Here is a 27,018-nt window from a genome sequence, read left to right on the forward strand (position 1 = left end):
TGGCCATTGACCCAGATGAAAAATCTTACAGAGGCATTCAAAGATGACATCAGCAATCCTACAAATGAAACAATAAATACATTTTATTCTTTATCCATAACAAGGTAAGGGAAATCCTCCCATGTGAAAATTTATACCTGAACTACATACATTTATTAAATATTTAATTAACAAAAACAGTCTAAAATTTCTAGTGGCAGTTTACATCCCACACTATAAACAGAATAGTGGAGGTGTGTGTTGTGTATTGAGGCCCAGGGTTGGACATGAATCTATAAAGAAATCAATATTGTGGGCTAATGATTGCCAGTTGAAGAGGACAGGTTCTATATGAATATACAAGATTTGATCTGAATGATCATTGACTGCATTCCCACGGTTATAGTGATTTCTACTTTGTAATCCTGTGACCAGAACTGGCAGTGCCATGTTCCGACTATTGCTGCTTCTGCTGAGTCTGCAGAGTCTTAACCGAGCAGCAGCAGAGGCAGAAAATAAGGTTTGTAGCAGCTTTTGCACAGTTCATTCAGTTATACATTGTGCTAATTGAATATATTCACCTTATAAAAAAATCACTATTTTTCAACATTAAATAACAATTAAGTTGAAGTGTTTAAAGATGCCATTGCTTTTTTTCAGGGTGTCATTTTTGTTATTGTCCCTGTGTCTATAATGCAAGTTGATGAAATTTGGACTGTCTGATAATAATGTTGACTGATATTGTGTACTGAAATACAATGTATTCTTTTAATATACAATATTTTTTACTGATTGTTGTTTTATGATTTAAATTGTTATTATAATTTTTTAGGGATTGCTCTTGGACGTAATCACAGGCATAGCTGAACGTGAGATTCAATACTGTTTTTCCTAATAATTCATATAAAATTTGTATGTCATTAACTTTTGATTTTATCGTTTTAGATGTCTTAGGACCAATAGATGAGACTGACTTTGAATACTCTGAAGAATCTTATGATGCAACTGAATTAAACCTTGACTGGCTGTTTGGTGAAATAGGTGATGAATCAAATGCATCAAATACATTTTATTATTTGATAAAAAGAAAAAACTATTTATACTTAGATGTCAGGAAATCATTGGACAATTCAAGTAATTGTATAACTAGTAATTGTACAAAACGTTGTTTCTAAATGTTTATCAACTCCCTAAAAGTAGATGGCCTTGATATATGAAATAAAATGTTTCCAGTTATATGTGATTCTGCTTGGCATTCTAATTAAATAGGATACATACTATCCACTTTATTATAAAAACCTGTACACCTGCACATTCACACAAACACACGCACACACACACACACACACACACACACACACACACACACACACACACACACACACACATATACTGTATATGCTTATATGCTTAATAAATTTATCAGGCAGATACAGGTCAACAGCTTCAGTTTACTGTATGTTCAAAGTGAACATCGGTATGGGAAAAAGAGTGTCCCTCTTTGAGACTTCATATGTGGCATAGTTTTTTCAGGCAGCGGTTGCGCTGGCCCTGTATTCATGATAAATTAAGAATACATGTTTTTGTGAACTGTTATTTAAAACATATCTGTTGTTCTTTCTTTTTCTCTTACTTTTATCCTTTTTCACTCTTCCTTTCAGATGAGTGTGATCCAAATCCATGTTACAACAATGGTACATGTAAGAATGATGGTTACGGTGATTTTAAATGCGAATGCCCTTCTCCCTTCAAGGGCAAAAGATGTCAAGATGGTTAGAGCCACAATTTCTTAGCATTCCTACTTATCTGATAAGAAAGAGTTTCTTGTGGGAAACCAGTTAATAATTTCTCTGTTCTTCAGTTACTAATATGTGTAAGAACGTCAGATGTGGCCGGGGCGAGTGTGTCCGCATTAAGGAAGCACCATTTTATGAGTGCAAGTGTATTGCCCCCTTTCAACCCCCCAACTGCAGGAAACGTGAGTGTTATCTGTTTCTTTCAATGGCAATGGTAGTGCTTATACAAAGATTTTGTTAACTACTGGTAATTAGTAATTATAAGTTATTAGCATGATAGTAATTAGTAAACTTGTAGAGGACAATATAAAGGTCTGTAAATTGCTCTGTTTTAGCCTCAGCCTGTAATCCCAGTCCCTGTTTGAATGGTGGGGAATGTATAAAGGGTCGTACAAGGTCTCAGTTCCTTTGTAAGTGTCCTGAAAACTACAGTGGAAAGTTCTGCCAAGTTGGTAATTAAACCAATTTTTATTATTATTATTATCATTATTATTATTATTATTATTATTATTATTATTATTATTATTATTATTATTATTATTATTATTATTATTATTAACGTTTCCAACATGCTGTTGATGAATTGTATGTGGCTAAGGTCCTGATGATTGCTATGAGGGAGATGGGACATCATACAGAGGTTTTGTCAGTCAAGCAGTGTCTGGACATGATTGTCTGCCTTGGAACTCTAACCTAATAATGCAGTTTGGTCCATTTGATGATGATGAAGATGTAGAAGATGATGGAATCGGGTCTCATAACTATTGCAGGTCAGACCTGACTGTTTGTCTGTTTTGGGTGAGAGAGAAGCAAAGCAAACACTGAAGAATGTGTAATTATTGGACATTCCCTTGTCTAGGAACCCAGATGGGGAAAGTCAGCCTTGGTGCTTTGTCAGAGATAAAAACAAGTTGCGTTGGAATGACTGTGATGTCAGACGTTGCCCTGAACAAGGTACACATTCTCCATATTTTCTCTTTTTTCTCAGTGTTTCTCTTTTTCCAATCCAACCATGTTTGAACCTTTTCTGCATTGTTACAGTTCCTTCAACTATAACACCTGATGAAGAAACAAAGCCTACTATAAAGGCAGAGTTCTCTGAGTGTGGAAAACCATGGCCAAGTAGGATCACATCAAGAATTTTTGGTGGGAGGAAGTCGAAGCCTGGAGCTCATCCCTGGCAGGTTTCTTTGCAAGTAAGACTCAAAAACAGCACTGATGACTTTAGTCATAATTGTGGAGGAATCCTTCTTAACTCCTGCTGGGTCCTCACTGCCGCTCACTGCATGTAAGTGTTCCCTACAAATATACCTGAGCATATACTGTATGCATGCATATATATATATATATATATATATATATATGTATGTGTATATATATATATATATATATATATATGTGTATATATATATATATATATATATATATATATATATATATATATATATATATATATATATATATATATACACGTGTATATATACACGTGTATATATACACGTATATATATATATATATATATATATATATATATATATATATATATATATATATATATATATATATATATATACAGTGAGGAAAATAAGTATTTGAACACGCTGCTATTTTGCAAGTTCTCCCACTTAGAAATCTTCGAAGGGTCTGAAATTGTCATCGTAGGTGCATGTCCACTGTGAGAGACATAATCTAAAAAAAAAAATCCAGAAATCACAATATATGATTTTTAAACTATTTATTTGTATGATACAGCTGCAAATAAGTATTTGAACACCTGTCTATCAGCTAGAATTCTGACCCTCAAAGACCTGTTAGTCTGCCTTTAAAATGTCCACGACCACTACATTTATTATCCTAAATTAGATGCACCTGTTTGAGGTCGTTAGCTGCATAAAGACACCTGTCCACCCCATACAATCAGTTAGAATCCAACTACTAACATGGCCAAGACCAAAGAGCTGTCCAAAGACACTAGAGACAAAATTGTACACCTCCACAAGGCTGGAAAGGGCTACGGGGAAATTGCCAAGCAGCTTGGTGAAAAAAGGTCCACTGTTGGAGCAATCATTAGAAAATAGAAGAAGCTAAACATGACTGTCAATCTCCCTCGGACTGGGGCTCCATGCAAAATCTCACCTCGTGGGGTCTCATAGATCCTAAGGAAGGTGAGAAATCAGCCCAGAACTACATGGGAGGAGCTGGTCAATGACCTGAAAAGAGCTGGGACCACCGTTTCCAAGGTTACTGTTGGTAATACACTAAGACGTCATGGTTTGAAATCATGCATGGCACGGAAGGTTCCCCTGCTTAAACCAGCACATGTCCAGGCACGTCTTAAGTTTGCCAATGACCATTTGGATGATCCAGAGGAGTCATGGGAGAAAGTCATGTGGTCAGATGAGACCAAAATAGAACTTTTGGGTCATATTTCCACTAAACGTGTTTGGAGGAAGAAGAATGATGAGTACCATCCCAAGAACACCATCCCTACTGTGAAGCATGGGGGTGGTAGCATCATGCTTTGGGGGTGTTTTTCTGCACATGGGACAGGGCGACTGCACTGTATTAAGGAGAGGATGACTGGGGCCATGTATTAAGAGATTTTGGGGAACAACCTCCTTCCCTCAGTTAGAGCATTGAAGATGGGTCGAGGCTGGGTCTTCCAACATGACAATGACCCGAAGCACACAGCCAGGATAACCAAGGAGTGGCTCTGTAAGAAGCATATCAAGGTTCTGGCGTGGTCTAGCCAGTCTCCAGACCTAAACCCAATAGAGAATCTTTGGAGGGAGCTCAAACTCCGTGTTTCTCAGCGACAGGCCAGAAACCTGACTGATCTAGAGAAGATCTGTGTGGAGGAGTGGGCCAAAATCCCCCCTGCAGTGTGTGCAAACCTGGTGAAAAACTACAGGAAACGTTTGACCTCTGTAATTGCAAACAAAGGCTCCTGTACCAAATATTAACATTGACTTTCTCAGGTGTTCAAATACTTATTTGCAGCTGTATCATACAAATAAATAGTTTAAAAATCATATATTGTGATTTCTGGATTTTTTTTTTTAGATTATGTCTCTCACAGTGGACATGCACCTACGATGACAATTTCAGACCCCTCCATGATTTCTAAGTGGGAGAACTTGCAAAATAGCAGGGTGTTCAAATACTTATTTTCCTCACTGTATATATATATATATATATATATACATACATACATACATACTTACATACATACATATATATATATATATATATATATATATATATATATATATATATATATATGTGTGTGTGTGTGTGTGTGTGTGTGTGTGTGTGTGTGTGTGTGTGTGTGTGTGTGTGTGTGTGTGTGTGTGTGTCTGTGACTTTACAGGGCCAGCACAGTTGACATGCAGGTGGTTATGGGTGGAGTGGACCTGAATAAGCATGAGGCAGCAGATCAGATTGTGGAAGTTGAAGATTATTTCATGCATGAGAACTACACAGAAACTGACAAGGCCTTATACAATGATATAGGTCACCCACTAAATGCTTCCACATACCATAGATAAACAAAACTAACTTGCACTCATATTCTGGTGATCACTGTTTAATCTAGACTAAATCACTCTGTTTGATTTTACTATTTATTTATTTTTGTATTTATAAATATCAGCCCTGCTCAAACTGAGGCCTGTGTCAGAAGATGGACATTGTGCCAGAGAGACGAGGTTTGTAAAAGCTGCCTGTCTACCCCCTGGCCCATTTCCTGATGGAATAGAATGCACTATATCAGGCTATGGAGTCACTGAGAAGGGTGTGGCTTTTCTCTCACACACTCCATCCTCATTATCCTTTTATTTGCTTGATTGTTACATTTCATTTGCTGAAGATTAACACGAAATCAAGTCATGGTTTTTTTTTTTTTAATTTGTTTGTTCTTTAAGATGAGGACGGTTCCAGTCAGTTGCTGGACACAAAAGTACTTTTGATTAACCAGACTGCCTGCATGGCTCCTAATGTTCTTGGTGATGTGCTGGATGACAGCATGGTCTGTGCTGGACGAATGCAAGGAGGAATTGACACATGTCAGGTGTGTATTCATGTGTGGCTATAACTGCAATGGAGACCTGCTAAAAATTAGACTCATAATCACATTTGTCAAAAAGTTGGGATGCTGTGTAAAATGTAAATAAAAAACTCACCTTTCTCACCTATTGCAAATAACCTTAATTATCTTTAGGAAAATGCTCCTAATGTAATGTTTCTCTTTAGTAACACTTATTATACTTTTCTGGCCTTTTTTTGCTCCTGTCTCAACTTTTTTAAGATGTGTTTTGGCCATTAAATTTTCTATATGCTTTCTATTTTCTATTGTAGTTTATGAGATTTGGAAATGATTCAATTTGTTTCCGACCTTTTTGCAAAATTTTTATTTAATAATTTTTTGCATAATTTATTGAATGTATTAAAGATAATGTGTGTATTTAGTATTATAGTTCCTATAATACCATTTTATCTAATTTATGTAACTCATGTAAACACTGTATATCCTGCACTTCTGGTTAGACCTAAACTGCATTTTGTTGCCTTGTACTTGTACATGTGTAATGACAATAAAGTTGAATGTAATCTAATGTAATGTAATTTAATGTAATCTAATGTGCTGGTGCTGAATTAATACTATTATAATGTGTGCATTTAGTATGTAGTGTTTGCATTTTATTTAGCTGCTTTTCTTCTCTATAGGGAGACTCTGGTGGCCCACTTGTCTGCAAGCAGAACAACACACATTATATCTATGGAGTAGTGAGCTGGGGTGATGGCTGTGGCAAGAAGAATAAACCTGGTGTTTATGCCCGTGTTACTCACTTCATAGACTGGATCAATGAAAAGATGCGTTCCACATAAAGTTGCATGACACGCTGCGTGCATCATGTTTTAATGAAGGACAGACCTCAGACAGTTGATCGCATAGAATAATTTCAAACAATTTATAATTTTTGGATCCCATTGTCATAATCGTACATTAAGCATGAACTTTTTATTTTATATCTTATATCTGTAACTATTGGCATACTCAAAAAACTGAACCTGTCAGATATAAACTGTATCAAACATCTCTTAAATATAACTCTTCTGCTGTTTGCAGTCTAAAATAATAATTGTCCACCAGTGACATACAAAGCAGTTATACATTTGACAATGTTTCATTGAAATAAAATTTTCTAGCTGTTTTGAAAAAAGAACATTTTCTTTAAATAAAGCTGCTTATTTCATTAGGTAATTAATAAAAAAAGAAGGCTTTTGTCTTTCCATTACAGCAATTCTTTCTTCTTCACATGCATGAGACACTTTCAAAAATCCTTAATTCCATCTGTTCTCACAGTTCCTATTCATGTCATTTAATAAATTCAACAAACTGAATTTATACATTTTCATTACATTAAAGCAAACCACACTTTCTTAATTCTTCTATGATTGTCAAATTTAGATTCACTGTGTTGTGTTAATATGAATATTCTTCACATCACTTCAGAATATTCTTAAAGTCACTCTATTAAATTACTGGTAGAAAAGCAAACACTACATGGCATCATTGTAAACTACTTTCTTTTTACTACTCAACATTAAATGATCACTAATTTGTAATGGATTTTTTTTCTAAGGACTGGTTGGTGATGGACTTATTTGTAGAAGAGTTAGATGTTACAGACTGCACTGTCTTAGACTTTGTAGTTTTTGCCTGCTTGAAAGTAGTGTGGATGGTCTTCTTTCTTTTGACGTGGAGGATCTCCATGGCATCAGGATTGACTGAAGACTGCTGGACTTGCTCTGTGGTTTCCACCTGCTCTGAGGAGTTTTGCTGCTGATTCTCCAACTGCAGCTGACGCTGGAGCATCTGGAAAAGGTAGAGGGCAGAGAGGGGAAGGGGAGAAAAGAAGAGAAGAGAAGAGAAGAGAAGAGAAGAGAAGAGAAGAGGGAAGGGGAGAGGAGGGGAGGGGAGGGGAGAGGAGGGGAGAGGAGGGGAGGGGAGAGGAGGGGAGAGGAGGGGAGGGGAAGAGGTAGTTTAAAAAAGTAGTTTAATTTTATTTATATTTTCTTTTTACATATAACATCTTCCTTTCATATTTGTTACAACTGTACAATTATAATCCGTTCTCTTACCATAAATTCTTGATACTTGGAGATTGCTTGCTCAGTGTCTAGCCCCTCTGCTAGACCGAGCTCAGCAGCTCTCCGGGCCATTTCTACCTTATGGGAGCCTGGAGGAGTCCAGCCCACCCCTTTTATTGAGTTCAGGTCAGATTTATAGTTCACCTGCATCCATTCAGACAATTTCCATGTTTAAAGTCTATTAGCTTTCAATTACAAAAATATTGGGGAATGTATATTTTAATGGACGTGTCCTTAATGTTATTTACTGTATTTATAAAGAATATAATTATAACGCAGGATTCAAAATGTTCCACTCACATCACTTTGCAGCTTGTAGGCCTGCTTGGCATGTTGAAAGTTCAACTGCTGTGGGTCACATGTGTAGTTATGTAAATGCTGACGGTATCTGATGTCACTGGCTTGAGCCTGGCTCTTCTTAGCCTGCAGGAACTCTGGCTGGTCTGCATGCATCTTGAATTGAGACCGTGTCTCCTGGAACTGCTTCTTGTACTCGTTGTTACTTTGTAGTTTGCCTACAGCCATCGAATGTCTCATCTTGGGGTCATCCTCAACACTGAGGAGACCAACTTGCTGGCCCTTCTGTTTTACAAAGGCCTCCTTGTAGGACAACTATAAGATGCAAAGTAAACTTTACTCCAACAGGTCAGAAAATTTAGTTTCTTTAATGTTTTATAAGACTTGTACATTATTAAAAGGTGCTACTTATACTCACGTCACTAGCAATTTCTCTAGAGGCCTTGGCTGTCTGGAAGGGGATAGCATCCAGCTTAAAGTCATAACCTAATGACTTCACCTGGTCTCCTGATGCCTTATACATTTTCTGAAGAGGCAAATATATGATAGAAACTTAGCCAATGAATTCTATTTAGTAACTAAATACGGTACCATAAAAAACGGCATACATCGCTGATCTGCTGTGCGTTGATCTTTGCTCTGATAAAGTCAGGGTGATCTGGGGGCAGGGAGCATTTGTGCATAGACTCAGCATCCCCGGACTTGTATAATCGCTGAAATGCACAATAACAGATTATTGCATGGTACCAATATTTTCAACTGTAAAAACCTATACTGTGTTATTTGGTATTTTTGTTGTATTCTCTATTTATCACAAATCTTGTAGACTTGTAGATGCGCTCCCATGAAAAAACGCACTTCACCTGTGTTCTAAGCTGCACGGCATCGGGAGAAAAGCTTCACCGATGGTGATTTTTAAACGCACAGTGATGCCGAAAGAAAAACTCCCGAGAGAAATAGTTGTGAAAGGAAGGAGGAAGACAGTAAACAATGACTTTCTTAGTAGGCTACTGTTTAGATACAAGCTGTGTAACAGACACTGTCTTTCGTTAAAACCTGTGTAAAGTTAATTATTTTCAATGTAGGAACCTGCGGCTTATAGACAGGTGCGGCTTATTTATGTTCAAAATAAAAATCTTTGTAAAATTCAGTGGGTGCGGCTTATATTTGGGTGCGCTTAATAGTCCGGAAATAAGGGTATGCAAAAAACATTTATATATATATATATATATATATATACAGTGAAGAAAATAAGTATTTGAACACCCTGCTATTTTGCAAGTTCTCCCACTTAGAAATCATGGAGGGGTCTGAAATTGTCATCGTAGGTGCATGTCCACTGTGAGAGACATAATCTAAAAAAAAAAATCCAGAAATCACAATGTATGATTTTTTAACTATTTATTTGTATGATACAGCTGCAAATAAGTATTTGAACACCTGAGAAAGTCAATGTTAATATTTGGTACAGTAGTCTTTGTTTGCAATTACAGAGGTCAAACGTTTCCTGTAGTTTTTCACCAGGTTTGCACACACTGCAGGAGGGATTTTGGCCCACTCCTCCACACAGATCTTCTCTAGATCAGTCAGGTTTCTGGCTTGTCGCTGAGAAACACGGAGTTTGAGCTCCCTCCAAAGATTCTCTATTGGGTTTAGGTCCGGAGACTGGCTAGGCCATGCCAGAACCTTGATATGCTTCTTACAGAGCCACTCCTTGGTTATCCTGGCTGTGTGCTTCGGGTCATTGTCATGTTGGAAGACCCAGCCTCGACCCATCTTCAATGCTCTAACTGAGGGAAGGAGGTTGTTCCCCAAAATCTCGCAATACATGGCCCCGGTCATCCTCTCCTTAATACAGTGCAGTCGGCCTGTCCCATGTGCAGAAAAACACCCCCAAAGCATGATGCTACCACCCCCATGCTTCACAGTAGGGATGGTGTTCTTGGGATGGTACTCATCATTCTTCTTCCTCCAAACACGTTTAGTGAAATTATGACCCAAAAGTTCTATTTTGGTCTCATCTGACCACATGACTTTCTCCCATGACTCCTCTGGATCATCCAAATGGTTATTGGCAAACTTAAGACGTGCCTGGACATGTGCTGGTTTAAGCAGGGGAACCTTCCGTGCCATGCATGATTTCAAACCATGACGTCTTAGTGTATTACCAACAGTAACCTTGGAAACGGTGGTCCCAGCTCTTTTCAGGTCATTGACTAGCTCCTCCTGTGTAGTTCTGGGCTGATTTCTCACCTTCCTTAGGATCATTGAGACCCCACGAGGTGAGATCTTGCATGGAGCCCCAGTCCGAGGGAGATTGACAGTCATGTTTAGCTTCTTCAATTTTCAAATGATTGCTCGAACAGTGGACTTTTTTTCACCAAGCTGCTTGCCAATTTCCCCGTAGCCCTTTCCAGCCTTGTGGAGGTGTCCAATTTTGTCTCTAGTGTCTTTGGACAGCTCTTTTGTCTTGGCCATGTTAGTAGTTGGATTCTTATTGATTGTATGTGGTGGACATGTGTCTTTATGCAGCTAACAACCTCAAACAGGTGCATCTAATTTAGGATAATAAATGTAGTGGAGGTGGACATTTTAAAGGCAGACTAACAGGTCTTTGAGGGTCAGAATTCTAGCTGATAGACAGGTGTTCAAATACTTATTTGCAGCTGTATCATACAAATAAATAGTTTAAAAATCATACATTGTGATTTCTGGATTTTTTTTTTAGATTATGTCTCTCACAGTGGGCATGCACCTGCGATGACAATTTCAGACCCCTCCATGATTTCTAAGTGGGAAAACTTGCAAAATAGCAGGGTGTTTAAATACTTATTTTCCTCACTGTATATATATATATATATATATATATATATATATATATATATATATATATATATATATATATATATATATATATATATATATATATATATATATATATACAGTGGGTACGGAAAGTATTCAGACCCCCTTAAATTTTTCACTCTTTGTTATATTGCAGCCATTTGCTAAAATCATTTAAGTTCATTCTTCTTCCTCATGAATGTACACATAGCACCCCATACTGACAGAAAAACACAGAATTGTTGACCTTTTTGCAGATATATTAAAAAAGAAAAACTGAAATATCACATGGTCCTAAGTATTCAGACTCTTTGCTGTGACACTCATATATTTAACTCAGGTGCTCTCCATTTCTTCTGATCATCCTTGAGATGGTTCTACACCTTCATTTGAGTCCAGAAATTTTTGATTATACTGATTGGACTTGATTAGGAAAGCCACACACCTGTCTATATAAGACCTTCCAGATCACAATGCATGTCAGAGCAAATGAGAATCATTAAGGTCAAAGGAACTGCCTGAAGAGCTCAGAGACAGAATTGTGGCAAGGCACAGATCTGGCCAAGGTTCCAAAAAAATTTCTGCTGCACTTAAGGTTCCTAAGAGCACAGTGGCCTCCATAATCCTCAAATGGAAGACGTTTGGGACGACCAGAACCATTCCTAGAGCTGGCCGACCGGCCAAACTGAGCTATCGGGGGAGAAGAGCCTTGGTGAGAGAGGTAAAGAAGAACCCAAAGATCACTGTGGCTGAGCTCCAGAGATGCAGTCGGGAGATGGGCGAAAGTTGTAGAAAGTCAACCATCACTGCAGCCCTTTACCAGTGGGGCTTTATAGCAGAGTGGCCAGACGGAAGCCTCTCCTCAGTGCAGGACACATGAAAACCCGCATGGAGTTCTCCAAGATGGTGAGAAATAAGATTCTCTGGTCTGATGAGACCAAGATAGAACTTTTTGGCCTTAATTCTAAGCGGTATGTGTGGATAAAACCAGGCACTGCTCATCACCTGTTCAGTACAGTCTCAACAATGAAGCATGGTGGTGGCAGCATCATGCTGTGGGGGTGTTTTTCAGCTGCAGGGACAGGACGACTGGTTGCAATCAAGGGAAAGATGAATGCGGCCAAGCACAAGGATATCCTGGACGAAAACCTTCTACAGAGTGCTTTGGACCTCAGACTGGGCCGAAGGTTTACCTTCCAACAAGACAATGACCCTAATCACACAGCTAAAATAACGATGGAGTGGCTTCACAACAACTCTGTGACTGTTCTTGAATGGCCCAGCCAGAGCAATGACTTAAACCCAATTGAGCATCTCTGGAGAGACCTAAAAATAGTTTTTCACCAACGTTTACCGTCCAACCTGACAGAACTGGAGAGGATCTGCAAGGAGGAATGGCAGAGGATCCCCAAATCCAGGTGTGAAAGACTTGTTGCATCTTTCCCAAAAAGACTCATGGCTGTATTAGATCAAAAGGGGGCTTCTACTAAATACTGAGCAAAGGGTCTGAATACTTAGGACCATGTGATATTTTATTTTTTATTTTTTAATAAATCTGCAACAGTGTCAACAATTCTGTGTTTTTCTGCCAATATAGGGTGCTATGTGTACATTCATGAGGAAAAGAAATGAACTTAAATGATTTTAGCAAATGGCTGCAAAATAAAAAATAGTGAAAAATTTAAGAGGGTCTGAATACTTTCCGTACCCACTGTATATAAAACCATTTTTTCTTTCGACATAATTTTTCTACAGCCTTTATTCTCACCTGGCTTTGGAGCTCATAAGCCTTCTTTGCCCACTGCATCTTCATGTCATCAGGCAATACAGTATAGGCATGGAGACGTGTCTTGTAGTCCTGGTCACTAGCCAGGGCCTGGGCGTTTTTGGCATGAACCAGGTTCATCAGGTCTAGTCCAAGGTGATACTGCCTGCTGGTGGACATGGCATCTTTACGGTAGTCTTTGTCACTCTGCAGATTCCTCATCTGCCAGCAGTGTAGGAGGTGAGAGTCATCCATAATACTCTTTGCTCCAATGTGCTTACCCTTTTCCAGGACATGATTGTGCTTGTACATGTACTGTGGAGTAGAATTTATGTAAATGCCTGGTTAATAATGATATTGGTAATTTTAAAAAATATATAAGTGCAATGATAATTGTAATGATAAAAAATAAATAAATACATTTTATTAATACTAATGAACAGCTTGAGTGATGAAATTATGCTGCACAGACAATACAGAAAAAAAAATAGCTAGATATGCCTGCAGTCATTTAGAGAGTTTTCTTACATCACTGGCAATGCCTGTGGAAGCTTTGGCCGCTTGGAAGGGGATGTCCTGCATTGTCAGTTTATAGCCCTGAGCTCTTAGTGTGTGCCAGGACTCCTTATACTTGGTCTAGAACAAGAATGCATATGCAAGATTTCATAACTGCATTCAAAACCCTTAATATGCCAATGGAATAAAACGGACATATTTAGTGTAATGAATATCTACAATATGTTTCAAATAGATGAGAATATTGGAATATCAGTAAAGTTGGCATAAATGCTTACATCACTGAAATTAGCAGCGTTTATCTTGGCCTGAGTGATCTCTGGTCGTTCAGCTGTGATGGTATAGTTATGTCTCAGGTTCTCACCTTTTTCTTTGTAAAGTCGCTGTTGAATTTGAGCATACAAATTAATTCTCCTACTTTGTTTTCTATTTGTCATCAGATGATAAATACACAATGTAACACACCTCATTGGTGATCTTGTTGCTGAACTTGGCATGAACAATATCGGGGGAATCTGTAATAGATGTATGCTTAAATGCATGTGGCTGCTGTCTGTATTTTTTCTGTTGAATAAAGAGAAAATTATATTGTTATTTAAAGATTTCCCATTACAATACAACCAATTAGGGCTGAAAAGATTTCTAAAGTGACTCAAATAATTTAGTTTTTCTGGACAGGTAAACACAGAAGACACTGCAAAATGAAAAAAATAGATAAATGGGGAGAAAACAGCAAGAAATGAGATGAAGATTTATTTGGAAGCCTGTTTCCGCCAATAAAAAACATTGTTACCAGTGGATGCACCAGAAATGTTGGATGTTTACGAGAAAAAGTCAGAATTGTGAGAAATAAAGCCATAATTGCGAGGGGGAAAAAAGGAAGAATTAGGAGAAATAAACTCAGAATTGCAAGAAAAAAACAATTTTTTATGTAGCAAAAATGGATTTCCATAGGATTCAGGCCAAAGAAAATGTTCGGGATCATTTAACTAAAACATAAAGAAAAACACCGTACAGAGCGTTTCCTTTTTTTTTTTTTTTGTATTCTGAAATATATATTTTTATTTATGATTTTTTTTTTTTTTTATATATTTGTATTAGCATTTTGACAATATATGGCAATTAAATGCACTAAATGGGACATTCTAGTTTACATTTTCAGCAATAAAATTTAAGTTTTTCTGGAATGGAAACAAATTACTTGTTTATTTTTTAGAGACCTGTCTCATATTCTATTGTATATATTTTGTATTTGCTCTTTAATAAAGAAAATGTACTTCTTATCTGATTCCTCGATTAATAGGTAAAATAATAGGTAGAATACTCGATTACTAAAATAAACGATAGCTGCAGCTACAACCGATATGCCATACCTCACTGATTAGTTCTGTTGCATGTTTGGAGCCTTCAATCTGTAAGGCACCAGTAGCAATCCAGGCAGCCCCACGCAAGTAATTCATATCAGAGCGATATATTTTCTATTAAACACATACAAAGCACAAGTCAGCAATTGTTCTATAGTAATAAGCCACTTACAGTACATATAAAGGCACATACATACAAAATGTTGTTACTATACAGTGCAAACTAATTTACATTATTTCCTCAATTAATTAAAGACAAGAACTGTTAAAAGACAGAGATTACCTCACTCTGTAGATCATAAGCTCTCTTGGCAGCTTGCACCTTCAGGTCATCAGGCAGAGCAGTGTAGTTGTGCAGGGTAAATTTGTAGTTTTGGTCACTGATCAAAGCCTGGGCCTTCCTAGCATGAACCACGTCTAACATATCCATTGGGAGGTGGAACTGAGAATGTCCCTTAGTAGAGTTTTTCTTATATTTAATCTATAAATAAGGTATAATGTTAAATCAGTAAGTCTGTCAAAGTGATCTTTATAACTATGTTATTTGCACTAATAAAAATAAAAAAATAAAAAAATATATATATATATATTGTTCACCGCATGCATACTCACATCACTCTGCAGCAGGGTGGCATTCACTGAGTGGGCAATGTTAATGTCATCCTGTAATCCTTTCAGCCCAATCATTTTACCCTTTGACTTTTCAAACTGCTCTTTGTATTTTTGCTAGAAGTAACAAACATTTTTTTATCTTAGTTACTTTTCCCTAAAAATATACAACATAATATAATACAACATGTGATCACTCTTACATCACTAAGTATCTCTCCAGAGGATTTGGCTGCCTGGAAAGGAATAGCGTCCAAACTTAATTTGTAGCCTGCATCTCTGAGCTGTGTCCATGATTCTTTGTAGCGTGTCTAAAGAACACAAGAAGCACACAATAAATAAGTGGATATGAAGTTGAGGAGCAATGTTGTTACTGAAACTGTATAGCACACATCCAAAAAACCTCACCTCACTGATGTTCATAGCATTTATTTTGGCCTGCACATGCTCTGGTAGGTCTCCTGTGATTGTATAAGAGTGCTTCTCAAGCTCTCCCTTCTCTCTGTACAAGCGCTGCATGAACACAAAGTATTTAATTACTAATCACCTACACATTTAGGAGTGCTGAGAGAATCTTATTATATAAACCCTTAATAATTTAATTTATTATTACTATTTATTATTATCATTATTATTTATTAATATTCAGAGATGAGAAAGTTCTAAATAATAAATAAATATTCATTAATATGTGATAAAGTAGCTCACAAAAGTGAGTACACCCCTCACATTTCAGGAACTTGTATATATTTTTGAGTAGGCAATGTGCAGCTTGTACAGCAGTACAGATTTACTTTCTCTGAAAAACAACATTCAGCCATTATGGTCTAAATAACTGGCAACAAAAGTGAGTACACCTTAAGTGAACATGTCAAAACTGTGTCCAAAGTGTCAATATTTTGTGTGATCACCATTGTTATCTAGCACTGCCTTAATCCTCCTGAGCATGGAATTCACCAGAGCTGCACAGATTGTTGCTGGGATCCTCTTCCACTCCCTTAATAATGACATCACGGAGCTGCTGGATGTTAGACACATGCCGCTTCTCCACCTTCAGCTTAATGATGCCCCACAAGTGCTCAATAGGGTTCAGGTCTGGAGACATACTTGGCCACTCCATCACCCTCAGCTTCCTCAGCAAGGCAGGTGTCATCTTGGTGACATGTATGGGGTCATTATTATACTGGAACTGCCGTTTGGCCCAGTTCTGAAGGAAGGGCATTATGTTCAGAACGTCAGAATGACACAACCATGCTTTCCTCAATGAACCGCAGCTCCCTAGAACCAGCAGCATTCATGCAGGCCCAGACTATGATGCTACCACCAACATGGTTGACTGTAGGCAAAACACAGTTTTCTTGGTACTCTTCAACAAGATGTCACCACACATGCTAGACACCATCTGAGCCAAACAAGTCTATCAGACCACAGGACATTCCAGTAATTCATGCTCTTAGACAGGTTGTCTTCAGCAATCTGTTTATGGGATTTCTTGTGAGCCAGCTTCAGTAGAGGCTTACTTCTGGGATAACAGCCATGCAAACTGAATTGTTGCAGTGGGCAGCGTATGGTCTGAGCACTGACAAGCGGACCTTCCACTTCTGCAAGCTGACAGCACTCATGCAACTTTTTTAAAGTAAGCTTCTGCACCGGATGCACAGCATAAGGACTTAACCCTGTTTGTTTGAAACTTGCAAGGCCCTGTTTCGAGTGGAACCCATCGTGGAAAACCTCTGTATGACCCTTGCCACTGTACTATAACTCAGTTTCAGGGTGTTACCGATCTTCTTATACCCTAGGCAATCTTCGTGGAGTGCAACAATTCTAATTCTCAAATCCTCATAGAGTTCTCTGCCATGAGGTGCCATGTTAAACATCCAGTGGTCAGTAAAAGATTATTGTACCCAAAGCACCAAATTTTAACTGCTCTAATACAATATACACAAAATCGTACAGTTCTGTCAAGCAGACAAAAACATGAACATGACATGAATAGGACGTGTGGACACATGGCTGCATGGTTAAATGACGTACAGTAATAATTTATGGTGTACTCATTTTTGTTGCTGATCATGAAAATAAAAGCTGAATGTTGAGTTATTTTCAGAGGACAGTAAATCAGTACTGCTATACAAGCTGCACATTGACTACAGAAAACAGTTTCTAACTTTAATTTCTTTAGTATTTGAGGAGATATACTAAAATGGTTTCTGAAATCTGAGGGGTGTGCTCACTTTTGTCAGATACTGTATGTACAGATATAATTATAATCCTAGTAGTGGATCTGGAATTATCTTACATCTAGGGCCAGTTTGTTGCTGACTTTGGCCTGCACCATCTCTGGTGTATCCTCCACACTGGTGAATTTCAGCGCACTCACATTCTGACGATAGTTTTTCTGAAAACAAACAGTAATTTATTGTGAAATAAAATGATATTTTTTTAAATAATGAATTTATGATTGGACAATGCACTGTACCAATTGTAAATGTGGTTTATAATATGCTCTATATGTTAAATAGACATTAAAGAAATGACAATTTATGCTTAGTTCAATTATTGGACTTTTACTTCCAAATGCTACTGTAGCACTGCTCAATATTTCAAACAAATAAATACCTCACTGATGATATTGCCAGCCTTCTTAGCCTGCAGTACATCAAGAGATCCAGTTGTCTCCCACCCAACACCCTTCAACCAGTTCAGATCTGACCGATAATTTTTCTGAGGAGAAGCCCAATATATTTCAGTTTGGTTAATCTTGTAATTCAGGAGTTGTATACTGTGGAGTTATATCTGAATCTTACATCACTTTGTTGGCTATAAGCTTTCTTTGCCCATTCTACTTTCATGTCACTGGGTAGGCTTGTGTACTTGTGCAGGAACGTTCTGTAGGTGGTCTCTGTAGCCAGGTCTTGGGCCTTTTTAGCATGACTGATGGTCATCATATCAAGTGATGTTTTGTATTTGGTCTTACTATCCTCATACTCTTTTTTGTAATTTCGGTCACTGTGGAGTTTAGTGGCCAATGTTGAGTGGGCCAACTGAGAATCATCTTTCACAGTCTTCACCCCAATCATCTTGCCTTTTGTCATCTCATACTGTTGCTTGTATTTTATCTAAAAAAAAAAAAACAACAGTCAATGACTTTTAATCAAGCAGCCACATAGCCTTTATAAATTTTGTCGTAAACAAATTACACTGTGTTGCAAAAGTGTTTACCCCATTGTGCAACTAGTCACAACAAAATTTATAAAGGTTAAAGCAAAAAATACTTATACTTCTTTGAATACTGTAGTTTCACACAGCAGCTAAGATTTTAATTCTTTGCCAATTTTGTCACTTACATCACTGGCAAGGTCCCTCTTAGCTTTAGCAGTAAGGATAGACAGTGCATCCATGGTTAGTTCAAAGCCCTTGTCCCTCTGGGCCTCCCAACTACTCTTATAGTTTTTCTGAAAAGCACAAGTTGTATATAGCATTGCCTTATAATCATAATATTCTGTAATTATTTGCAGGGCATTTCATGAACAGCTAAGTGACACATCTTTGAATGAACTCATACATCACTAAGAAGCTCTGCATTAGCTTTGGCCTGCTTGTAGAGAGGTTCATCCTTGCTTGCAGTGTACTTGTGGATAATCTGCTCTGTACCTGCTTTGTATGCCAGCTGAGAAGAAATCAGACCAAAATATAAGATTCACTTACTTGCTCTATTTAGAATGTTAATATGAAGCCAGACAAAACATGTTTACAAAATAGTCTAACATCACTCTGTAGTTCCTGGCTCTTCTTGGCATGCTTAATGGATAGAGTGTCAGCTCCCTGGGTGTACTTCATACTGTCCACTTTTTGACGGTATTTTTGCTGCAAAATAGAGTTACAGAGAAATACTCAATGAAGCACAAACTTTCAAGTCTTATAACACCTTCTCCACACTAAATTGACTTACGTCGCTTGCAAGCTCTACAGCTTTCCTGGCCTGTGTAACATCCAGGCAGCCATCAGCCTCCCAGCCCACTCCCTTCATCCACATCAGATCAGAGCGGTACTGGTTCTGATCAAAACATATCACAATGGTGCAATAGAGCAAAAAAACTGCTTGGGTAATCATATATTTACTTCTACTTTTTCTTACATCACTCTGCAGGTTGTAAGCTTTTTTAGCCTGCTGCACTTTGATGTCATCTGGAAGGATGGTGTACTCATGAAGCTTCTTTCTGTAGTCCAGATCACTGGCCAATGCCTGGGCCTTCTTTGCATGGTTTAGATTCACCATGTCCATAGACAGGTTACACTTGGTCTGAGTCTCCTTTGAGTCTTTTTTATAGGCAATCTAGGGTCATATGGAAACAGAAGATTCAAGAGTCAAGAGGCTTGTATTGTAATTTCTACTATACACAGTGGTACACACACAATGTACACAACATTTCTTTCATAGTATATGTTCATGTATAGATTTTTTATATATTGTATTGCCATAAAAATCTTTACCTCATTGTTTAACTTGCCAACTTGAAGACAGTGGAGAGTCCTTGAATCACTTACATTTATACCAACTGCTTTGTTTTGGCTCTTTGTGAATGACTCTTTATATTTAATCTGCAAGACATGTATATAGTCACTTTAATGGCAACCTCATGGTGCTTTTATTTTTCTTCTTGCATTGTCATAAACACCACATTAAAATATAAGAGTCATGGAGTTATCAAATGAATACATACATTACTGGCCAGATCTCCGGAAGCTTTAGCAGCTTTGAATGTCAGAGTGTCGACACCAATGTCACATGCTTTAGACTTACTCTTCTCCCAATCCTCTTTATACTTGATCTGTGAACAACATAGTGTAAGTGATAATAAAATATAATACACAAATCTCTAAAACTAGAAGACAAAATAAGTTCAATATTTTTTGAACCATATACTCACATCACTACTGAGCTCTGCATTAGCTTTGGCTGTCTTAAGCTGTGGTGTATCTTGAGCTGCAGTATACTGGGTCTTAGTTTTTTCATAATTGGCTTTGTATTTCAGCTGCAAAATACATTACAAATTGTTTTAAAATCTAAAGTTTAGATTTTTTACATCACAAGTGTGCACCTACTGAGTAGCAAACACTTTCAAATAACAAATTAGAAGCTAAAAATGCTTTAATCATAACCATTTTATAGTCTTGTTAGATAGATTGTTCAACTTGTCCACACACTTCTGGTTATTTGAATACTTCAGGTTAACTTCTGGTACATTATTATATATTAACAAAGCTAACACTATATTTAACTGCTAGAAAGGAGATCGATACCTACATTGCTAAGTTGCTGTGCATTGATTCGAGCTTGAACAATGTCAGGAGTATCTGTCACCTGACTGTATTTCAGCTTGTCAATGTGCTGTCTGTAATTTTTCTGTTCAGAAAAAAGGCATATCTTTTAAAAAAAAAAACAGTTGGTAAGGTTTTTTTTATTTGCTGAAATGACGTTAGAAGACGCACATCTTTGAGAGGCTCAAGTTTCTTCTGGGTCTGATAAGATGGGGTGATTTCTGCAGGGTAGTTGTATTCACCCTGCTCCTGATCATGTTCTGACTTATATGCAATCTGAAATTGAAAAGACGAAATTTTTGTACATTTAACTCTTCTATGCAAACATTATTTTTTTCACATCACCAGCAGTGTAACATTCCATATCATTTAACTACTTCTTAGAACTTTCCAATTAGTTTCCCAGTACATACTAAAGAATACATAATAGACAGAGATATGCCTCAAGAATAATAAAAATAATAAGCCTTGAGATAAATTACCACAAAACACATTAGCAGTACAGTAACAGCATTGCTGTCTTACATTGCTGGCCAACTTTCTGACTTTCATGGCATGCAGAGTTTTCTTGTCATAACCAGTTCCTTCATAGTGACCCTTCATGTGATTGGCATACTTCTCCTTATATTTATTCTGTAAATATAATATAATAGTAGTTAGAAATACAAATGCATAGTATAGATATATTTTTATATTATTATTGATATCATTGTCACAACATGATTCTGTTTCATACTATATATCAGAAATGAAGCACTTTGAGTTCTGCACAGTGATGTTTTCTTTACTGTAAATATATATAAAATGGTCTTACTCTTTGGGCAGTCACATAAATAGCATACTCACATCACTGGTATACTGGGCAATCTTGGATACATTTTTAAATTGTGGTGTCTCACAGTAGTTGATACTGTGTCCTTTTGTGTTCTCAAGATCTTTCTTGTATTCAACCTGAATAAAAAAATCATGATTATGTTTAGAATAAACAAACTATGATCCACTACAGTGGCACTCTATTTTAAACCTTTATTGACCTTCACATTCTTCAAACAAAATCATATTTGCTCTTTGACCCTGAACATAAATCAGGCTGTCATTATAAAATGGTGTCATCAGGTGTCAAAAAAGGCATTTCAACATCTCTAGCTTGCCAGTGGTCCAGTGACATGATGTCACTTTTATGTAAAAAGCTGAACACAACAGGAGAGCTTTGAAAGATGAACACAACTGGTGCCTTTGTGTCTGACTGAGCTCATGACAGATGCCTTTTTAAAGATTGTCTCTGTCCTTCATAGCATATCAGTTTCCTTTGCCATATATGTCTGAATGAGAACCACAGCCCATCCTGGTAGCACATGGTTTTGATGATACATGACAGATGATGTTTCCAGAATGTTAAGTGTGCTTTAGAACAGTTATGTTTAATGAAGGTCACAAATGAAGGTTGCAAATGTGAGTCAAACAATAAAACATTTGTAAAAAAAATAAATAAATAAATAAATAAGCAAATTAAAACAAGAATTCACCTCACTGACAAGCTTGTTGATCTTGCAGGCATTCTTCAGAGCCAGGTTGTCATCAGGAGTCAGGCAGTGGTAGGCAATGGCTGAGCCCTTCATCTTATTCAAGTCCTTCTTATATTTCAGCTGCAAGTTAAAATGGGAAGAGAGGATAATGCTTATGCTACTCAAAAAAACAATAATATCCATGTCAGCTTGCATTCTCCTGGTGTGAGATAACATGTTCACACACAAACTCAGGTATGTGAACTATATTGGTCTGCCTGAAGCCTTTGGAGTGACATCATTCAATTCCTGAATAAGAGTCATGACAGTAAGATCGAACTCTGAATGAAGATTTCACCCATAAAGTACATATTAGTAATGAAAATAAAATGGCAAACAACAAGGGTCTTACAAATAAGTATCACAAAATTCCACCATACTCATTACAATAATAAGACATTTTCAAAACTTACATCACTGGCCATGTCATTGGCTTTCTTGGCCATTTTGTATCCAGGAGTGATCATAGCAGGGAAGCTTCCTTTCCCCCTTTGCTGCTCATATTCCTCAGTATAGGCATGCTGAGATACAATAGTCACAGCCAAGAGGGAAAAAAATGACAGTCTATACAAACCAAGCACCAAAACTTATAATTAAAAGCTATTGAATATGACATGGATGGCTAAAAAAAAAAAGAAATCAAAGTCTGAAAATATTATTACTATTACTTACTATTATAAAGTAAATGTGTGTGCAATGAATAACTCATATTGATATAAATACTTTTTTAACAATACTATATTGTTCAGCATCTCCTTAGGTAAAATCCCGAATTTCACATCAATATTTATTTAAATTTCTTTAAAGGATGTTGTCAAGATTTTTCTATATATTTAAATCATTATACATTCCTAGGAAAAAGGTGGCCAGAAGTTAATATAATATAAAAAAAAAAGTTAATAAATATAAAAGGAATGAAGACTGTTACCTGGCTAAACTTTTCAGCATTCTCTTTAGCCAACGTGAACTCAGCTGCGCCAGCCTCAGTGCTAGCTTTCCCCTTTATCTCTTGTTCATACTTCTGCTGGTACTTCACCTGCCCAAGACAGACAATTAGCTCTTTAATTATTTCAAACTCTTAGCATAAAAAGTATGTGAGTTACATGTGAGCACTTACTTTGCTAGCCATTTCATTAGCTTTTTTGGCCACCTGGTACCCAGGAGTAAAATGAGCAGGGAAACTTCCTTTCCCTCTCTGCTGTTCATATTCCTCCATGTAGACAACCTGTTTGTGTGTGTGTGTGTGTGTGTGTGTGTGTGTGTGTGTGTGTGTGTGTGTGTGTGTGTGTGTGTGTGAATAATTTATAAAATGTTTAGTCAGAAACTATTTGAAACGTAATAAAAAAATATATTGGACCGTTTAAACTTACATCACTAGCAATCTTTCCTTGGCGTTTAGCCAGTAGCACCTCAGGTGTATCCATCACAGGTGTATATTTTGAAACCCTCTCTTCATGTCCCTTTTTATACTCAACCTGAAAATAAATTGTACATTCAAAGGGTTTTTATTGAATAGTGTGTCTAATGTACCAAATCAGGACATGTGATTTAATTCACAGCATTCTTTACTTACACTGCTTGCAAGAGTGTTTGCTTTTTTGGCCACTTCATATGCTGAAGTAAGCATGGCTGGAAAGCTGCCTTTTCCTTTGGATTGCTCATATCCCTCTGTGTATTTCACCTACAATTCAATCCAGGTATATGAAGGATGCTTTACAAGTACACTATTTATATATAGATAATGAGTGCATTTTATTAAAGCTTTTCCCTTAATAAAAATTAATAAATGCATCTATGTCGCGCAAATGTTGAGTTATTTAATGAGTTGCGCAGTAGCTCCTGGTTCCATGATCTGGAATGACTGTATAAGACTGTAGAAAGAACATTAGTCATAATCTTACATTCCAGTTCTCATGTTAGTTTTCACTCTTCAGTGTTCTGTATTGTTTAAAGACTATAATCACATTCTTGATGTCACCCAAATGAGGATGGGTTCCCCTTTTGAATCTGGTTCCTCTCAAGGTTTCTTCCTCATAAGATTTAAGGGAGTTTTTCTTTGCCACATTCGCCATGGCTTGCTCATCAGGGGTAAATACACATTGTTCACCTTAACTGTTAAATTCTGTAAAGCTGCTTTGAGACAATGTCTGTTGTGAAAAGCATTATAGAAATAAACTAGACTTGACTTGACTACTATAGCCTTATATTCTCAAGAAAGCCAAAATAAATTTTTAGCATATTTCTATCTGCTATGATATTTGAACGGAATGTGAATTATTATTACTCTGCAAAAGTAAAGTATAAGTATGAGCATGAGCATACATCGCTTGCCAGTGAAGTTCCAGTTTTTGCATGCAGCATCTCTGGCGTGTCAGTTACAGAGGTAAACTGTGTCACTCGCTCCTCGTGGCCACGCTTGTACTCCACCTAAGATTAGACAAACGTAAAGAAATATGCTTTTAAGTTCCATTATTACAACCACCCTAGAATCTTCCTTTTTTATGTAGAGATCTGAGACTACTTACATCACTGGCGATTTTTTGTGCCTGAGTCATGTGAACAACCTCCTGGCTACTTACACTCCCTGAGTACCATATCTGCTGCTCTGAAAATTCAGATTCATAGCCCTAGAGGACAGTTAAAAACAGTCACAAGTTTCTTAATTTCAATATCCTAGATTTAACAATGCAACAAATGATCTTACAAAATAAATTGGCCTGTGGTTTAAAAACTATATTATATAAATTAAATCTATTATTATTATTATTATTATTATTATTATTATTATTATTATTATTATTATTATTATTATTATTGCATTGTATCTGCTCTCCCACCTGGCTGGTCATTTGACTGGCTTTGCGAGCCTGCTCTATCTCTTTGGACATGTCATAGTGGAAAGTAGACATGAAACGTTCACCATCCTCTCTATATTTAATCTGCAAACCAACACAGTGTTTAATCACAGCAAGAACTGTACTCATCACAGTTTTAACAATGTAAAAAATAGTCATTGTGTAAATAATTCAAGATTCCAAGGAATGGTAATATTTACAAGAACACTGATGTTGAATCCTGATACTTATAGTGATAAAGCCCTCTTGTTTAAGGAATGTGACCTGTACCTAGTTTTGTAACAGGATGCTTGTCCAATAATAATTTATATGGAAATAAAATTTCCATAGAAAGATAATTCAATAGAAAGATAATTTCTGGACGTAAAGGAGATTTAATATACTGTACACTACAACTCTGTTGAGTCTAGAGAGAGTAAACACTCATTGACAGACATGAGCAGGTGGGCATCACAGGATTAGATAGAGAGAGAGAGAGAGAGAGAGAGAGAGAGAGAGAGAGAGAGAGAGAGAGAGAGAGAGAGAGAGAGAGAGAGAGAGAGAGAGAGAGAGAGAGAGAGAGAGAGAGAGAGAGAGAGAAGAGAGCTGCTTTCGTGATGCATAAAATTAAGCACCAGTACATAAAGTGGATATCAGTAGGGTGTCGAGTCGCAGTCACACCACCGAAATAGCTCAGAGCAGAAACTCAGTCCCCATTCCAAACCTGTAAAGTCACTACAGCCTCTGAACTTTCCTAAAAACAGCTTTACAACACTAATAAAAAGCACTGTTATGACTTTTATTTGTCAGCCAGTGGTTTGCCATTTCAACGTTTACATGAATTCACTAATAGCATATACATGTATTTAGTTATTCTTGATATTGTTAACATTTTACCTTAGACGTCACAATAATAGAAAATTTTGAAGATTTTGGGTCAATATCTTAATATGTTTCATTATTACTGCCTGTGTAAACAATAATCCAAGCTTAGGGGTGGTTTTGGCATCTTGAACATAATTGTAAGCTTACCTCACTGACAGCCTGTGCCTGTTTCTTGGCATTAATATTGATGGGAGTTTCATAGACACTTGTGAAGGTGTTGTTCTTTGGATTATGCCTGTAAATTGCACACAGGTCTTGAGTGAAATTGAGTTTTTGTGGAAGTATTAGCATAATTGCAACATTTTGTGTAAATATACTTACAGGAACAGTAGATGCTTTAACAACAAAATGTGTACTTAATCTGAAGTTTAAAACAATACTCACACGTGACAATATGGCCTCTTCTGGTGACTTATATAATTATTGGCAGTGAGAACCATCTTACAGACCTCACAGTGAAAGCATGATTTGTGCCAGTTCTGTTTATATGAGAGAGACAGGCTGTCATTATGTATTACAAAATCCAGATCTATTATAATCAATTTTTTGTTCAACAAGATCTGTATTAAATTCTTGAAAAAAAAAAGTTAATCCTAAATGGTAATATGATTAATGTCCTTACATCAGCATATATTATTAAAGTTTCTTGCTGCTTTATTATAGTTTAAGATTAGTATTTTTATTATTGCACAATAATTGATCAGAATATTTAAACATAGTAAAAAGACTGAATGCCACAAATCACATGTATGTTCACATAATGCAAACTTCCAGACTTACCTGACCAATGAGATTAAGCTTTTCAGCTGGATACACCACAAATCCACACCTGGCACAGTTTTGAATATTCATCTTTTCCTTGTTAATATATGCTCTACCAAAAAATATATATACGGTTCACGTATCAAAAAGTCCCCCAAAATCAGTAGTCCTGGGCAGACCTCAGTAGTTATAGCAAAGTGACAGTCTCCTGTTCCAACTTGTGGCTCACTCTGTGACGTGTTAAACTTAGATCTGCTTCAGGCCAGCTCTGTCTATTACATGAACTGGATGTAAGGTTCCACCCCTCTTTAGACACTGCTGGTCATG

At 36.9% G+C, this 27,018-nt stretch overlaps 2 protein-coding genes across 3 annotated transcripts in view; one reads left to right on the forward strand and one right to left on the reverse strand.

Moving 5' to 3' along the window:
* habp2 (hyaluronan binding protein 2) overlaps positions 1-6,873 on the forward strand; it is a 19,699-nt gene extending 12,826 nt beyond the window's left edge. Inside the window, exons 15-27 of the mRNA XM_083557401.1 lie at positions 415-499; positions 812-848; positions 925-1,020; positions 1,452-1,751; positions 1,841-1,957; positions 2,111-2,227; positions 2,374-2,545; positions 2,635-2,729; positions 2,817-3,063; positions 5,146-5,288; positions 5,428-5,568; positions 5,699-5,844; positions 6,501-6,873. Of these exons, the coding sequence (XP_083413527.1) occupies positions 415-499; positions 812-848; positions 925-1,020; positions 1,452-1,751; positions 1,841-1,957; positions 2,111-2,227; positions 2,374-2,545; positions 2,635-2,729; positions 2,817-3,063; positions 5,146-5,288; positions 5,428-5,568; positions 5,699-5,844; positions 6,501-6,662 (1,858 nt within the window). The 3' untranslated portion in view covers positions 6,663-6,873. The remainder of the gene's footprint in view (positions 1-414; positions 500-811; positions 849-924; positions 1,021-1,451; positions 1,752-1,840; positions 1,958-2,110; positions 2,228-2,373; positions 2,546-2,634; positions 2,730-2,816; positions 3,064-5,145; positions 5,289-5,427; positions 5,569-5,698; positions 5,845-6,500) is intronic.
* nrap (nebulin-related anchoring protein) lies at positions 6,660-26,939 on the reverse strand. 2 transcript variants are annotated; one of them, XM_083556001.1, is made up of 41 exons: positions 26,710-26,923; positions 26,314-26,408; positions 26,077-26,164; positions 25,048-25,149; positions 24,736-24,837; positions 24,533-24,637; positions 23,784-23,891; positions 23,581-23,685; positions 23,328-23,435; positions 23,139-23,246; positions 22,624-22,731; positions 22,172-22,291; positions 21,492-21,596; positions 21,171-21,278; positions 20,817-20,921; positions 20,632-20,730; positions 20,255-20,359; positions 20,048-20,155; positions 19,818-19,925; positions 19,462-19,659; positions 19,276-19,380; positions 19,092-19,190; positions 18,889-18,993; positions 18,671-18,778; positions 18,131-18,442; positions 17,943-18,047; positions 17,623-17,721; positions 15,732-15,836; positions 15,527-15,634; positions 15,327-15,440; positions 14,998-15,195; positions 14,724-14,828; positions 13,816-13,914; positions 13,629-13,733; positions 13,363-13,470; positions 12,823-13,149; positions 8,834-9,100; positions 8,644-8,751; positions 8,229-8,540; positions 7,920-8,072; positions 6,660-7,653 (listed from the first exon to the last, which is right to left on the reverse strand). In XM_083556001.1, exons 1-37 carry the CDS (start codon positions 26,779-26,781, stop codon positions 9,005-9,007), a joined length of 4,455 nt encoding a protein of 1,484 aa, XP_083412127.1. In that variant the 5' UTR covers positions 26,782-26,923; the 3' UTR covers positions 6,660-7,653; positions 7,920-8,072; positions 8,229-8,540; positions 8,644-8,751; positions 8,834-9,004. The 2 variants fall into 2 exon arrangements, with proteins under 2 accessions (XP_083412127.1, XP_083412128.1); XM_083556002.1 differs by lacking the exon at positions 25,048-25,149 and having other exon boundaries at positions 8,834-9,064; positions 12,778-13,149; positions 26,710-26,939.
* Positions 26,940-27,018: the final 79 nt, after the last annotated feature.

The sequence above is a fragment of the Silurus aristotelis genome (assembly GCF_946808225.1).
Source record: "Silurus aristotelis genome assembly, chromosome: 12".
Classification (NCBI taxonomy): domain Eukaryota; kingdom Metazoa; phylum Chordata; class Actinopteri; order Siluriformes; family Siluridae; genus Silurus; species Silurus aristotelis.

Excerpts from the sequence above, each read along its gene's own strand:
- nrap (XM_083556001.1), bottom strand. The coding sequence starts at position 26,781 with ATGAATATTCAAAACTGTGCCAGGTGTGGATTTGTGGTGTATCCAGCT. Across the intron at positions 21,597-22,171 it reads TCAACAAGCTTGTCAGTGAG|GTTGAATACAAGAAAGATCT; the intron begins GTGAATTCTTGT and ends TTTTTTATTCAG. Across the intron at positions 15,635-15,731 it reads ATGCTATGAACATCAGTGAG|ACACGCTACAAAGAATCATG; the intron begins GTGAGGTTTTTT and ends TGTGTTCTTTAG.